This window comes from Oryza brachyantha, chromosome 4 (assembly GCF_000231095.2).
Source record: "Oryza brachyantha chromosome 4, ObraRS2, whole genome shotgun sequence".
Taxonomy (NCBI): domain Eukaryota; kingdom Viridiplantae; phylum Streptophyta; class Magnoliopsida; order Poales; family Poaceae; genus Oryza; species Oryza brachyantha.
Genome location: NC_023166.2, coordinates 12,349,512 through 12,364,221, shown reverse-complemented (window position 1 = coordinate 12,364,221; position 14,710 = coordinate 12,349,512). Strand labels below are relative to the sequence as shown.

Genomic DNA, 14,710 nt, shown 5'->3' with positions numbered 1-14,710 from the left:
CTGGTGCCGTGGACGATTGTATATTCGTACATTTGTGTATAAATAAATCACGAGGAGAACGCTGCCTTGGGATAGCTCACGGACGTCTGCGGAATAATCCCGTACCGCCTAAGCAACGGCTAACGTCCACCCAAATCCAACCGCGACGCTACTCCACCTCGCCTCTCCGCTTCCCCACCCTTCCCTCCATAAAGCGCGAAGAAAAAATGGAAGCTCTCGCTATCGGATCCGCGCCCCCCCGGCCGTCGCCGACGGGCCTCGCGCCCCAGACCCGCCACCACCACCGCTCCAAAACCCTAGCCACCGCCGCCTCCCCTCGCCGTCTCGTCGCCGCCTCACCCATGGAGGGCGCCGGCGCCGGGGCCGGCCGAGCCCCCGCCCCTCTCCGCTGCGCTCGCGCCGAGACGGTAAGCCCGCTCCTCCTTGCTGCGATCCCCTCTTGCTCCGCAACGCGAATTCGCGGAGTCCGTAGAGGGAGAAAAAAAATTGTGAGGTTTTTTCGTGTGGCTTATCGCGCAGGACGCGGGGGACGCGGTCGCGACGAGCTCGCACTCGGCGGAGGCTGAGGCAGGGGGATCGGTGGAGGCGACGGGGCAGGGCAACGGGACCCCGGTGGCGGATGCCGCCGCCGCCGCCGACGACATCGAGGGGGTTGATGGGATAAGGATCCGGAGGCGCCCCGTGACAGGGCCGCCGGTGCACTACGTGGGGCCGTTCCAGTTCCGCCTCGAGAACGAGGGGAACACGCCGCGCAACATCCTCGAGAGGATCGTGTGGGACAAGGAGGCCGAGGTTTCACAGGCATGTCCACGTTTCGTGCTTCTCTGACGAGCAATGCACCAGCCCACGACAGCGTGAGCCAGTGTGTGCTAATGCTACTACCGCTCCGAATGTGATTTGGAAATTTGTGGCTCTGGCAGCTGAAGGAGAGAAGGCCCCTGTACATGCTGAAGGGGCCGCTGGAGAACGCTCCTCCTGCGAGAGACTTTGTTGGGCCGTTGAAGGCTTCCTATGATCGGACTGGCCTGCCTGCTCTGATTGCAGAGGTCAAGAAGGCTTCACCAAGCCGCGGTGTTCTGAGGGAGGACTTTGAACCGGTGAGTTTAGGGTATGATATAACACATGCTAAGATTAGGTGTATGGACCTTTAAATGCTGCAATGTTTAATATCAGAATTCACTTTCTAGGTGGATGTGAATCATGGTTTCGCATGTTATCATGATTTGAGCAATATAAACCTGACATGCTATTTACTGAACTGGTTATCGCAGTCAGTTTGTAATTTTGTTCAACTGATCTCCTATTGTTATGGATCATAAAATAGAAGGGTAAACATAAGAGATTGGGATTGATCATTTAGAACATTACACACACATAATAGCTGCATGCTTGCTGAACTGTTGCATAGTAATCATTGGCTTTATGCTGAATAACATATATTTATAATGGTCATATCTATATGGCATTCCCCATGTTACCGTCTTATCTCGATCTTCAAACAACAAACTTTTACTATGTTAAATAGAATTTCATGATGCCTTCCTTTCTTTCAGTTGTGTACTTATGGCAATGCTGCTTTAATTGCATAATCCCAGTTAGTGATATGTTCATTTGTTGACATTCTGAATAAAGGTTCATGTTTTGTCTTAAAAAGAACAACTCGATTACTTCATTTGTTACAAGAAAATGCACCTAAATATCTAACTAATGTTTGTGGGAGACAAACAGGTTCAGATCGCCCAAACATATGAGAAAAATGGAGCAGCATGCTTAAGTGTTCTCGCAGATGCAAAATACTTTCAGGTCGTTAGTCTTATGCCCTTTTGACAATTTGGCTACTCTTCTATGATGCACTACAAGTTTATGCATGCTGAAGATACTTGTTTCCTTTTGTTATGTGACCAGGGAAGTTTTGACTACTTGGAAGCTATACGCAATGCTGGAGTACAGGTGCTGTAAATTTGATCATATGTTGTACTACCATTAGAAGTCCATGAAATTCAGTTGTGGTAGTTCAAATGCATGCAAAGGCTCATTCATTCTCTTCAATTCCTATATGCAGTGTCCTCTGCTGTGCAAAGAGTTCATCGTTGATGCCTGGCAACTTTACTATGCACGGATGAAGGGAGCTGATGCTGTTCTTCTGATTGCTGCTGTCTTACCTGATCTTGATATCAAGTATATGTTGAAGATATGCAAAATACTTGGCATGGCTGCTTTAGTTGAGGTTAGCTGAGTTATTTGTGATATGTTTTACATTTCAAAGCGTTTGAACTCTCTTGTCTTGTTGCTTTGGAGTCATTCTACCAGTATTGCAACTTACAATTCATTCTTATTCCAAGTAAATCAAATGCGGCCTCAACATTCAAAATCTAGTTTAAATAAACAAGCTAAATGTGTTCTGAAGGTGCATGATGAAAGGGAAATGGACCGTGTATTAGGGATAGATGGCATCCAGCTCATCGGCATCAATAACCGTAATCTTGGTATGTTGTTCTTGTTTCACATGTATACAAGTTACTTTGGTACATGTCTTTGTCAGATCTTGGTGTGTATTTAACTGCCTGACTACACAGTTCTTTATTAGATCTATTCCCTATAAGTCACTGTGGCTATATGTTATCATGGCGCCACCTGAAAACTTGTCAGCTCATATTGAACCACTGGCTGTGCATTTTCATCTATCATCATGCTAGTGGCTCATGTTGAGATTTCCATTGCACATGATAGAAATTTGATTTGGGAATTATGGATAAGCTAAAAGCTATTTGATTCTTAATAACTAGAAGCTAGAGTTAATTTATAAATCTAGCATTCAGTCAGTCAAACATGATAGTGTGGTCAGCATCGGAATTGGGCTTTTAGAGCTGCTAACATCATATTTTGATGCTTCATATAATTCACGTAAAATAAATATTATTCCAGAGACTTTTCAAGTCGATATTTCAAATACTAAAAAGCTTCTTGAGGGTGAACGAGGCCAAACTATAGCTCAAAAAGGCATAATTGTGAGTGTTTCTTTTAACTTAAGCTCTGTGAAATGCAATCAAATTCTTACTATTGCTCAGAAAGGCATAAATTCTAAGTCAATGGCTTTTCCTCCCTGTTTCAGGTTGTGGGGGAATCAGGGTTGTTCACACCTGAGCATATTTCATTCGTTCAGAATGCTGGGGTCAAAGCTGTAAGTCAGACATGAGACACTTATAGATGAGCACGGGGCTCCACTAACAATGTGGCATTCCCTGTTTTCTTCTGCGCTGACTTCTCCCTTACGAACTGTAGGTTCTTGTTGGGGAGTCTCTCATAAAACAGGATGATCCAGGCAAAGCAATCGCTGGGCTTTTCGGCAAAGATATTTCACCTGTGAGTGCTGCATAAAGACCGAACAGATCAACAGAGTGACAGAGAAGCTGAGAAATGATGGAGCACTTCATCTTGTATAGGGAAGAGATGGATCAATTCGCGCATTTCTGGGGAATTTTGGTCAGCCATTTTATTTACCTGAACTTGATCCGGTTTTTCATACTCTTGTGACCGAATCTGTTCGACCAATACACAATGGTTCAATGCAAAGAAATGTAGACCAAATAAGTTGGATTTGTAAGTAGTGCGAGTTCCTTTGGAGGATGGAACATCCAAATTTGAGAGGATGCTGGTTACTCTACATCATTCTTTTGAGATATTCCCAAAGTAATAGTGCAATGTAAAATTAGGGCATGTTTGGAATTATGACAATGATGGGGCAATTTCGTTCCTACCCATGTTTTGGATTCTAATACTGATTTTACTCTTTCCTATTAGGGTTTTTATATTTGCCTTTGCTTTTTTTAACTGAACCAACATGATGCCCCATCTTTTGGATAGAAGTAACTAACGGCGTTAACTCAAAGGTTAAAGTAATATTTTAACCTTTTGTCGGGAATTTTATTTTTATCCCCATATTTTTAGTCATTTGTGTTGTTGCTCTCCGTTCTAAATCATAGCAATATATATACAACAACAAAAGTGATATTATTGTTAATTCATCATTGTTAATTCATCTTCAGTTTATCAGAACACCTATTTTTTGAGAAAAAAAATTAGGTGTTCGGTTATACTGAAAAAAAGGTGTTCTATTAAATAAAAAAATAAAAAAAATATGTGTTCCGTTAAACTAAAGATGAATTAACAATAATATCGCTTTTGTTGTTGTATATATATTGCTATGATTTAGAACAGAAGAGCAACAACACAAATGACTAAAACTACATAGATAAAAAATAAAATTCCCGATGGGGTAAAATAGTGATTTAATCTTTGAGTTAACATTAATAGTTCTTTTCCTTTAAAAGATGGGCATCTTGTTGGTTCAGTTCGAAAAAGCAGGGGTAAATATGAAAGCCCTAAAAAGAGGGCAAAATCAGTATTAAAATTCGAAACAAGGGTTTGAACTAAACTGCCCATACCTAATACGATCCAAACGCGCCCTTTTACAGTATGGCGCAATTTGCTGTACCGAAAGCGAAGTCTTCAAAGGCGTAATCCTTGCTCCATTGTACCGAAAGCGAAGTCTTCAAAGGCGTAATCCTTGCTCCATTGGCGAATCACGACTCTCTAGATGGGCCGACCATATGAGTCGATCTCCGTTTCAACTCGACCCATCATCCCCAGCAGCCCAACCCACCCACGCGCCCCGCCTCCGCCCTACCGCGCCGGCGGCAACCGGCAATGCTGATCCGCCGCCGCCGCCGCTTCCTCCGGGCGCCGTCCATAGCCCTGCTCTCCCGCCTGCTCTCCTCCTCGCCGCCGCCCGCCGCGGGAGGAGGAGAGGCCAGAGGGGTGGCGGTGAAGCAGGTGACGCGGGGGAACCTGGCGGACGCGCTGGAGGAGCTGCGGGCGCGGGTGCGGGACGCGGCGTTCGTCGGGGTCGACCTGGAGATGAGCGGCGTCACGAGCGCGCCGTGGAGGGACACCCTGGAGCTCGACCGCGCCGACGTCCGCTACCTCAAGCTCCGCGACTCCGCGGAGCGGTTCGCCGCCCTGCAGCTCGGCGTCTGCCCCTTCCGCTGGGACCCAGCCAAGTCCGCTTTCGTCGCCCACCCGTATGCCCCCTTTCCCCCCGCGCAGTTCTCCCTTCCCTCTCCCCCGATCCCTTTATTGTTCGAATCCACTAACCAGATTACCAGAGCCTACACAAGTACGCTGTGAAAATTAGGTCGCAGCTTTTCAGTTTCCGTGCTGTGGCTTGTTAATCGCCTGTAGTTCGCTGATAATTTTAGATACGGGCGGAAACTATTTGTGATGCAATTGTGTTTGGTAGGGTATGGTGTAGGTACTTTTCGGATATAGCACCTGGTGAGCTTCTTCTCGAGGCAAGGGACGCCAAATGTGTGTGTGTGTGTGTGTGTGTGTGTGTGTGTTGGGGGGGGGGGGTGGGTTTTTCGTGGCTGTAAGACTGCTGTATATTTAGGGATATGTGGTGATCCACCGAGCCTCTCGTTGCAACTATTGAATTTATGTGATCTTGTTCTTACTAGGAAAAAATTCCAATATGGGCTTTGTAGCTAGAAAAGTTGGTGATATTCTGCAGATATGAACCGTTTGACTTTAGAAAATTGTTCAGAAGTTATTGGTATTCCACAAGTATGCTCACAGAGCATGGGCTAAGTTAATAGCACCCAGAGAAAAAAAAATGATCAAGAATTCCGAAATCCTACAATGGTTATTGAACAAGGAGTGCTGCACTGAAAGACAGAAATTTCTTGTATAAACCATAATTTTCCATCTCCCATCAGCCGTTGATCGCTCTCAAGTGTAGGTGCCTTTAATACACTACAAGAACCTGTAAGACATATCAGCCTTTGATATTTCTGCAAGTAAAGGTGCTTCTAGTACATTTGAAGCACCAGAAAACATCTATTTGTTTGTTTATTTCTTAATCAGTTCTGTCATTGACATTTTTTACAAGACAACCATTTCTTCTCAATTTGCCAGGCATAACTTCTTTATCTTTCCTCACAATAAGCTCCTGAATGATTGTTCATCACATGAATTTCTGTGTCAGACCACGTCAATTGACTTCCTTGCAAAGTACCAGTTTGATTTCAACACATGCTTCCGTGAAGGTGCCTTTTCTTATCTGTGCTACTTGGTGTGTTAAGTTACTGCAAATGGTTCTGAATTTATCAATCCAAAACTGCAGGATTGTCCTTGGTCACAGATTTATCACTTTTTTGGGTTTAATTAGTGGGCTAGTACATCTGAACCATCCATTCAAAGTGGAGCATCTCTTTATTTATGATATTTGGTTAATCTCAGGAATATATTATTTATCCAGAACACAAGAAGAAAAGGCACTTCAGAAATTATATGCATTGCATAATAATGAGACATCTGCATATCCAAACACTTCTGAAGAGGAAGAAGATGTGCCATTAAAGAGTGCTGCAGATATTCTTTTCACAGAAAGAATGAAGATCAAATTCAATGAGTGGCACAAGTCAATAGTCAGCAATCAAAGAGTTGATGACCATAGGTCAGGAAACTTCAAATTTACAGACCAATTCCAGACGGTTTTCTTCAAAATGCGTCCTGCTATCATGCTTAATGGATTCACATCACATCAGTTAAAGTTAATTCAACAGGTATTAGTTGATATATTCATTGCCTTGGAATATAGGGACAGCTCAACATCCAATTCGTCAAAAACCTAATCACATGCTTCTGGAGTTTAGCTTTTTAGAGTTCTGTAGGGTTCCATACTTCCTTTGGTTACAGGGTACTTGTCACAATAAAATATTGTATTTCTTGTCCAACATCTGTCTATTTTCACATTGGCGTTAAACAGTAGGTTTAGCATGCATTGAAATTTAGATTGATATTTTCTGTTCCACATCAAATAATCAATGTTCTGTACACATAGTGATGCTGCTTGATATGCACTATTTCTTCCTCTACTCAGTTTTTTTTTTATTCTCCTCTGCAGATTTTAAAAAAGCATTTTAAAGATCTTGTGTATGTCTGTACATTTTTGGAGGATGGGATATCAGAAAAGAGGGTAGTTTATACAGACACCAATAGTGACAAGATATTGCTGATAGTAAGTAAAATATATTTCATGTTGATATCAAACATGCTTCATTTCTTTTTCTTCCAATGATACATCTATTTTATGCTAACTGCTTCAGGCATCAGGCTTTATATTTTACTGAAAACCAAATGATGCATAGTTGCATTTGAAATTTAGATTTGTATTTGTATTTGATTTTGGATGATGCATTGTATGGTGGTTTATTTGAGATAATTTTAATGATTAATAATCACTCTCACTCTATTTTGCTACAGAAAGATGTTCGGGGAGATATACTAAAAAGCAGGGAAGCAATAGTTAAATCGGCAGTAGGGATCCGTCATGTCATTGATCTTCTTGCCTCAGAAAGGAAATTGATTGTCGGTCATAGTTGTTTCCTAGGTTCTCTCTCTCTCTCTCACGCGCACACAAACTTACAGTTGACTGTCCTAGATGTATTGGAATTTGCTCCGGTAGATGACCAGCTATGGATTGATGACTAATGTCTACCATTTATTTTTGAGCTTCTACTGATCATTTTTGTTTGCATACACAGATATTGCACAGATCTACAGCAAATTTGTTGGTCCTCTTCCTTCATCCATGGAGGATTTTGCCTTGAGTATCAACAAAATTTTCCCACATATTGCAGACACCAGGCATCTTATGTCTGTTAATGAAGCAGTTCAATATCGTATGAGGCATAAAAGCAAATCACTTTCTTCAGCATTTTCATTGTTGTGCCCTACACTTCATGCACCCAATGAGAATTCATCCACCCTTCCTCCTGTGAAAATTGAAGTTGAGGCAGATGAAACAGTGTATGTTCTTTTCTCTCTTTTTTTTTTTGAAATGTATGGTTACTTGTTTTCTCTTGAAATATAATGTACTTAATTTTTTTATAGTAGTTCAGTTTACCTTCTTATGAAACTATGTATGGTTTGTGCTGGATTGTTAACATTTAGCCATTTACTCACACATTCTTCTGATAATAACTTTCATGTTTATACTATTGATTGTTTCTGCATGTACACTTGTTTTCATCCACCTTCTATTTTGTTGTTTTCTCCTATTCTGCAGGTTATCTTGCTTCACTTCAGGGGCCAAGCACGAAGCAGGTTATGATGCATTCATGACTGGATGTGTTTTTGTGCAGCTGTGTGCTTGTCTTGGCATCAAATTTGAGCACCTCTCACCTCTGGAGAACCTAGCAACAAACATTAATCTCAAGAAACACATCAATCTTCTGGCCCCATGCTTTAACAGCGGCACAGTGCTTGATTTGAGTACTGGCATGGAGAGACCAGATCCAGGTTATAAGTTTAGATATCCTGCTGCTGTGTATGACAATGCTGTTCTCATCTGGGGATTCCAGTCAAAGGTGAGACCAAAGGATATAAAGGACTGCATCTGCAAAGTGTTTGGTCGAGATTCGGTTACATTAGTCTTCCCTATTGATTCCACTGCAGTCCTTGTTCAATTCAGCAAACAAGAGTCTGTAAACAGCTTCTTGGATCTGAAGGCTACCTTAGAGGGCGCAGATACCGCAATTTCAGTTTTGCACCCTTTGTCAACTATATTGGAAGGAGGCAAAACACGAGCTGCAAAATACGATACCTATAGAGATATTTGCCGCTCCTCTGTATCGATGTTCTCCTTCGCGGATCAAGCTGAAGCAGTTTGTTCAAATTCAAACAGTGGGTTCAAATTTAAGGAGTCCAGCGCTGCTGATGGATCCAGAGAATGCGAGAGTGCTCTTGATGGAACTGTGCCTGCCTCGGTAAAACAGTCAGGAGGAACGAAGTCTGACTCCAAGAATCAAGGCGACAATGATATTTCATACCAAGATATCTTAGATGCGCTACAAGATGGCAAAACATTGTTTGGCAAACGAATGAGAAACACATGACTTACATTTAACATTGTTAGGCAAACGAATGAGAAACGCATGACTTGCGTTTTTGCCTGAGGCCTGACTGCTGCGAATAACGATTGTTTTGATCGGTATTCCATGCCATAATCTTATATTTGGCAAGATGCCAAGATTGTGTGTCCACTGATGAAGGTAAAAAAAAACTTTCTGATCTCATTTGCATTCCCTTATGAAGAGAAAAACACTTTCTGATCTCTTTTACAGGGGTGCTTCCGTGCTTGTTTCTGGAATCTGGAGAATGCCTTTCTCATTTGCTCGTTGTATACCATTTCCAGTTCACGTAAATTCGTCGGATTAAACCAAGCATACACTAGACGGAGACAAGGCCGTAGGGGTCCTTCCAACTATAGTGTTAATCTTGCTTTTGTCCCTTGACCATGGAACCGGTTGCTATTATTTTTTTTCCCTCGAAACCGTTCATATTACAATTTTTATAAATAACATTTTTGATGATGTGGTGCCTCATGGCATATCCTGGTTGGCAAATCAATCAAATCAAAAAAAAATATAGCATATTAGTACAATATGAAAAGGAGGTGTGGATGACACATCGTTTCTGATGATTTCTTTATGTTGTTGCTTATTGGTACGATGGCGTCTATAACTATTTATCCAACTTCCAAATAGTCTCCGTGCAAAATCATGGCATGAAAATCGCTCTGGTTTAGAACGAGAGGAAAAAATACAAACTGTTTTGACGATTATGGAACTAACGACGAACGGTTTCATAGCTAAAGAACCAAAATTAGGCCAGAGAAATAGTTGAATAACCAAATATGTAATTATCTTGAAAGGAAACCTAGATAAATTTAAGGGCCCAAGTTTCAGTGTTACAGAAATTTTTGTCACAGTAAAGGGGAAATACGTAATGGAAAAGATAAACCAAGGAGAAATATCATGTCTGCACATTTCCTTTTGAAAGATCTACCGAATAAAATTCACATGTAATTTGTATAAGATGAGTATTGCTTGAATGCACAAGTTTTGCATGATATAGTCCTAAAATGTACTCTTCTTTTTACTGCCTTCAAAGCACATTATTTACAGGCTGGGTGAAAATATTACAGTAGCCATTATCTAGTATTCCCTCCGGCCCATAAAGATTTTATTTCTGATATTTTGGATTAAAAGTACTGTGGAGAGAAATAAATCAAAGTGCTATAGATTTCATATGAAAGTAGTATTTGAGGGTGAGAGGGTAGGTAGATTGAAGTGAGTCTGATAGAACTCTTTTGATTTGCAAAATAATGGCAGATTTGATGACGGTAGAAAGGAATTTATTTTGATATAAATGTTAGACGCTAAAAATAAAGTATGATGGACACGATACTCTTTACAACTTTAGCGAAAACATTCCATTAAGCATATGGTAATCTAGTACTACTATCATATAAATATGAATATAAATATAAAGATAAAATGTTGTTGTTGATAAAATAGTTGAGCAGTGGTTCAAAATGAAAATATTTAAGAATTTATCACTCTTAGATGTGACATTTATTAATTTATTAATGATGTGTATGACATCTGAATATGAGGGTGACAAATTGTTAAACATTACTAATGGCAACAACTTCAGAATACTAGCGGGGTCACGGGTTTATCGGGGGAACTATAGATTTAGCTTTTTGACGCATCGTAATTTAGGGTTCAATTTTTGAATTGGAGTTAATTGATGGGACAATTAATACACAAAATAAATTGTATATAAGAAAAAAATGGATATATAAAATCTCTTATAGTACTGTATATTATAGCAGGAAGTACAGTATAGTTCTATCTCTTTAATACGGAGTATCTTTTACCCCTTTGATATATTTCTCGCACTACACTACATGATAAACCACTTAACCAAACAGAACACGCTAAACCCACCCCCTTGCTAGCATCCATGGACGCCGGCGGCAAACTCACCGCCGCCGACGACGACGCAGCATTCCCGCAGGAGGAGGCGATCGCCGCCGTCCAGGACCTCCACACCCCCTCCCCCACCTCCGAAGACGACTGCGACGACCTCTACGGCGACGTCAGCCTCAACTTCCTCCCCCTCTCGCCACGCTCCCCTTCCCCGACGTCCCCTCCCAAAACCCCCTCTCCCGGCCGCTCCGTCCTGTCGCCATCCCCTCCACCTCCCCCGGCTCCCCGCGGCCCGCTCCCAGAACCCCAGCCGGAGCCGGAGCCCGAGCGACCAAAACCCTTACCCACCCCACCCCGCGCGGCAAAACCCACCCAGCCGCGACACCAGCCGCGGCAGTCGGAGTCGCAGCACGCGTCGTGGGGCGACGGGTCTCCGCCCACCACGGCGCTGTTCATCGGCGAGCTCTCTTACTGGACGACGGACGAGGAGGTGGAGGACGCGCTCGCGCCGCACGGCGCGCTCCACGGCCTCCACTTCTTCACCGACAAGCAAACCGGCAAGTCCCGCGGCTTCTGCCGCGCCGACTTCCTCCACCCCGACGAGGCCGCGTCGGCCGCCGCCGCGCTCCACGGGCACGCCTTCCACGGGCGTCACTGCGTCGCCTCGCTCTCCTGCCCGCCCGAGCTGCTGCGCCTCGTCGACGACCCCCACGTCGACCAAGCGCCGAGCGGCGCCACCCGCGGCCGAGGCCGAGGCGGCGGGAACGGGGGCAACTCGACGACACCTCGGGGCAATGTGGGTGATCCACCGGCTCCGTCTCCACTTCCACGGCCTATACCTCCCCGGTTGCCGCAGCTGCCGTTCGGTGGGATGATGATGGGAGGCGGCGGCTACGGTGGTGGGTTCGCGGGGATGGGTACTAGCATGATGCCGTCGATGATGGCGCCACATGTGAACCCAGCGTTCTTGGCAGCCCGCGACATGGCAATGGGTGGCGCAGGGGTATGGTATGATCATCGGGTGGCTGGAAACATGTGGGGTGGGCAGCAGCCATGGAATTTTGGAGGTTACGGGATGCCGCGGCGGCCGCAAAGACCACAGATGTGGCGGCAGCAGCTCAACCGGAATGGAGACTATGGAAATGTGCGCGGCACGGCGCGTCGGGAGAGACCAGGTGGTAGGAATGAGGAAGGGGGCATTGGCAATGTGAGGAGGCAGTGTGGCCGTGACGGCGTTGATCTGTCCAGGAAGCATGACCATGAGGAGGGGGGTCGGTATCGCCAGCTAGTCTCGGAGGAGGAGAGGGAGCATGAACTGCAGTGGGATGAGAGTGATCGTTATGGAGGTGACAGGAGGTACCAGGAGTATCCTGATTGTGACTTCCGGAGGAGAGGCCGGGCAAGGTCAAGAAGCCAGTCAAGGGATGAGGAGGAGGAGGATGAGGATGATCATCCAAGAAAGTGCCACTGATTTCACGCGCTTGGTATCATCTTCAGGCCAAATGGTAATTACAACTTCAGGACAAGCATTCTCTTATAGTAACATTTTTATTTCATATTTGTGCTCCACATAGTGTAAGTAGTGTCTCGGTGTCTCTTTCTTAAGTTTAGTTGTGAGATTGCTTTAGCTGGTACTAATTTGGAGCTTTACTGTTCCTTATGCTTTAACATATGTAGACTTCTTTCATATGCTTTTTATTGTTATACTTGTGCCTACAATTCTGTTGTAATTAGGAGTTGTTCTCATCAGTCATGTTCTTGTCTAACAATATGTAGAAGATCGTTACATAGAAACTCATACCACGTGGCAGATTGGTATCCTTATGCACCTTGTTTATTGTAGAAAAAAACATATGAAATAAAGTTTTGGGTGAACAGGGCAGGAATGCATCGCAACCAATGTCACAGGCCAAACATATTATGGTGTGAAAGCAATGTGGATTTCCTTAAAAAGTTTACTGAGGCTGATGCATCATCTCATAAATCTAGCTGTGCTTCTCGTTAGTGCTGAATATGGTGTCATATCTGTCTCTTTTTTCACTCAGCCAATATGATGAATTAGTCATTGTAACAAACAATTTTGCTGCATTTAGGTGTCTTTTGCTCTTTCCTTAACAATGAGTGGGGGGACTTGCTCATTTATTAAGAGATCTGAATGAATTATGGTAGTTGCAATTTGTTGGTTATTGTTGCACCATTTTCAGTTCTGTTGGGAATATCTTTGCAAAAAAAAGTTCCGTTAGAAAGATGAACTGTGATGATATCTAACTGTTTTGTGTTTGATTATTTATTTATTTTATATCATTTCATGTGTTACTTTTCATATGTGTAGGCTAGTGCATTTTATATTCTTAGCCTTTTTGCTGTTTGATGCCTTTATTGACATGCTGTTTCCGCTCTAGCCAAGTGTTTTTGTTCCATGCTAATACTGCAAACTGAAGGCCTCTTCCTCTTCATGGATGATATCAGAAAACACGTGAATTTGCAGATCGGTACTCATTATTAAATATTAATACCCCTGAAATTCACCGACCAGAATCAGATGCCTCTTGGTCTTGTGCTCTAATCTCCAGCATTTCATCTTAGAAGTTTTCTAGCAGACATGTTTGGGTCATGTCATGGAGGGTATAACCATCGTGTTTAATTAGGAATGTTGTGTTGGCATGCACTAAAAAGAACACATCTGATTCAATCAGTTTTTGTCACGTCTGACTGGTAGCATGTGGAAAGGAGCTTTTATGCAGCTAGTTCTTCTTTTGCCTTTTGAGATATCTTCGATGATACTGTGCATCTGCATATTTAATAAGGCAATCGTGGCTGTGCCCTTCATGTCTGCAATAATATTTGACTTAAATTTCACGTCGTAATTTCACTTCGTTTCATTTAACTGAATAAACACATTGTGGTTTTGTTCACTGGATTCCTTTGTATTGGATCGTGGAACACTAAAACATGATCAATTACAATTGTGAGTATTACAAATACAAAGTGATATTTATTCAAATATGCTGACTGTCCATGTTCATATTTGCAGGTCAATCATCAGTTTTTGCAGTCCTGTTCAACAACTATTGTTCCCCATGAAGTAACTGTAGAAATCATGCTTGCTTTTGGCGTCAACTGTTAACTGAAGCAACAGAGAATGACACAAGAACCTTATGCCCTGCACTAGTTAAACATTAGCTTATGACACAAGAATGACACAATCGACTGTTGGGTGACCTTACTTTTGGCATGAACGGTGGTCCAATGTTTACTTGACTCCAGAAATGTGAACGACCTATATTGCTTACTGTTCCCCTCGCAAACTCCAGAAATGTAAACAACCTATATTGCTGTCCCCCTCGCAAACCGTTTTACTGATTGCTGGCAAAGTGGCAATTAGCTTATTTTCGTATGGGTCATAGCTGTTGGGCCGTGGGCTGCGTAAATTATTATTCTCTTGCTCGTGTAAATTATATTTTTGACTCTCATTTCGTTTGACTTAGACTAGGTTTAGCCATGGAACGGGTCAGGACCGAATTGAATAAGGGGGTGTTTAGAGCGCAAAATTTTATAGCAGAAATATCATATTGGATGTTTGACCGAACGTTGGAAGGGGTTTTTGGACACCAATAAAAAAACGAATTTCACAGCTCGCCTGGAAACCACGAGGCGAATCTTTTGAGCCTAATTAAGTCGTCATTAGCACATATTGGTTATTTTAGCACTTATGGCTAATAGTCTCAAAAAATTCGTCTCACAATTTCTCCTATAACTGTGCAATTAGTTTTTTGGTTCATCTATATTTAATGTTTTATTTAGATGTCCAAAGATGTGATGTTTTTTGAAAAACTTTTTAAGAACTAAACAAGGTCTAAGACCAGTCCAGC

The 14,710-nt window shown here is 42.9% G+C and overlaps 3 protein-coding genes across 5 annotated transcripts; all 3 read left to right on the top strand.

Annotated features, from left to right (window-relative positions):
* The first annotated feature begins 88 nt into the window (after positions 1–88).
* On the top strand, positions 89–3,680 carry LOC102701911 (indole-3-glycerol phosphate synthase, chloroplastic). 2 transcript variants are annotated; one of them, XM_040523507.1, is made up of 10 exons: positions 102–407; positions 520–801; positions 921–1,097; positions 1,729–1,803; positions 1,906–1,950; positions 2,063–2,227; positions 2,408–2,486; positions 2,926–3,008; positions 3,113–3,181; positions 3,283–3,680. In XM_040523507.1, the coding sequence occupies exons 1-10, from the start codon at positions 207–209 to the stop codon at positions 3,376–3,378; spliced, it is 1,272 nt and encodes a 423-aa protein (XP_040379441.1). In that variant the 5' UTR covers positions 102–206; the 3' UTR covers positions 3,379–3,680. The 2 variants fall into 2 exon arrangements, with proteins under 2 accessions (XP_040379442.1, XP_040379441.1); XM_040523508.1 differs by lacking the exon at positions 2,926–3,008 and having other exon boundaries at positions 89–407; positions 3,283–3,374.
* A 950-nt stretch (positions 3,681–4,630) lies between these two features.
* LOC102701631 (poly(A)-specific ribonuclease PARN) lies at positions 4,631–9,434 on the top strand. 2 transcript variants are annotated; one of them, XM_040523494.1, is made up of 8 exons: positions 4,631–5,081; positions 5,974–6,104; positions 6,298–6,623; positions 6,965–7,078; positions 7,324–7,450; positions 7,605–7,869; positions 8,129–9,113; positions 9,257–9,434. In XM_040523494.1, the coding sequence occupies exons 1-7, from the start codon at positions 4,708–4,710 to the stop codon at positions 8,955–8,957; spliced, it is 2,166 nt and encodes a 721-aa protein (XP_040379428.1). In that variant the 5' UTR covers positions 4,631–4,707; the 3' UTR covers positions 8,958–9,113; positions 9,257–9,434. The 2 variants fall into 2 exon arrangements, with proteins under 2 accessions (XP_040379428.1, XP_006653504.2); XM_006653441.3 differs by having other exon boundaries at positions 9,186–9,434.
* Positions 9,435–10,850: 1,416 nt separating this feature from the next.
* LOC102701353 (RNA-binding motif protein, X chromosome-like) lies at positions 10,851–14,202 on the top strand. The gene is made up of 2 exons (XM_015836462.2): positions 10,851–12,343; positions 13,873–14,202. The coding sequence occupies exon 1, from the start codon at positions 10,873–10,875 to the stop codon at positions 12,307–12,309; it is 1,437 nt and encodes a 478-aa protein (XP_015691948.2). The 5' UTR covers positions 10,851–10,872; the 3' UTR covers positions 12,310–12,343; positions 13,873–14,202.
* Positions 14,203–14,710: the final 508 nt, after the last annotated feature.

Excerpts from the sequence above, each read along its gene's own strand:
- LOC102701911 (XM_040523507.1), top strand. The coding sequence starts at position 207 with ATGGAAGCTCTCGCTATCGGATCCGCGCCCCCCCGGCCGTCGCCGACG. Across the intron at positions 408-519 it reads GCTGCGCTCGCGCCGAGACG|GACGCGGGGGACGCGGTCGC; the intron begins GTAAGCCCGCTC and ends CTTATCGCGCAG. Across the intron at positions 1,098-1,728 it reads TGAGGGAGGACTTTGAACCG|GTTCAGATCGCCCAAACATA; the intron begins GTGAGTTTAGGG and ends GGAGACAAACAG.
- LOC102701631 (XM_040523494.1), top strand. The coding sequence starts at position 4,708 with ATGCTGATCCGCCGCCGCCGCCGCTTCCTCCGGGCGCCGTCCATAGCC. Across the intron at positions 7,079-7,323 it reads GTGACAAGATATTGCTGATA|AAAGATGTTCGGGGAGATAT; the intron begins GTAAGTAAAATA and ends ATTTTGCTACAG. Across the intron at positions 7,451-7,604 it reads CGGTCATAGTTGTTTCCTAG|ATATTGCACAGATCTACAGC; the intron begins GTTCTCTCTCTC and ends TTGCATACACAG.
- LOC102701353 (XM_015836462.2), top strand. The coding sequence starts at position 10,873 with ATGGACGCCGGCGGCAAACTCACCGCCGCCGACGACGACGCAGCATTC.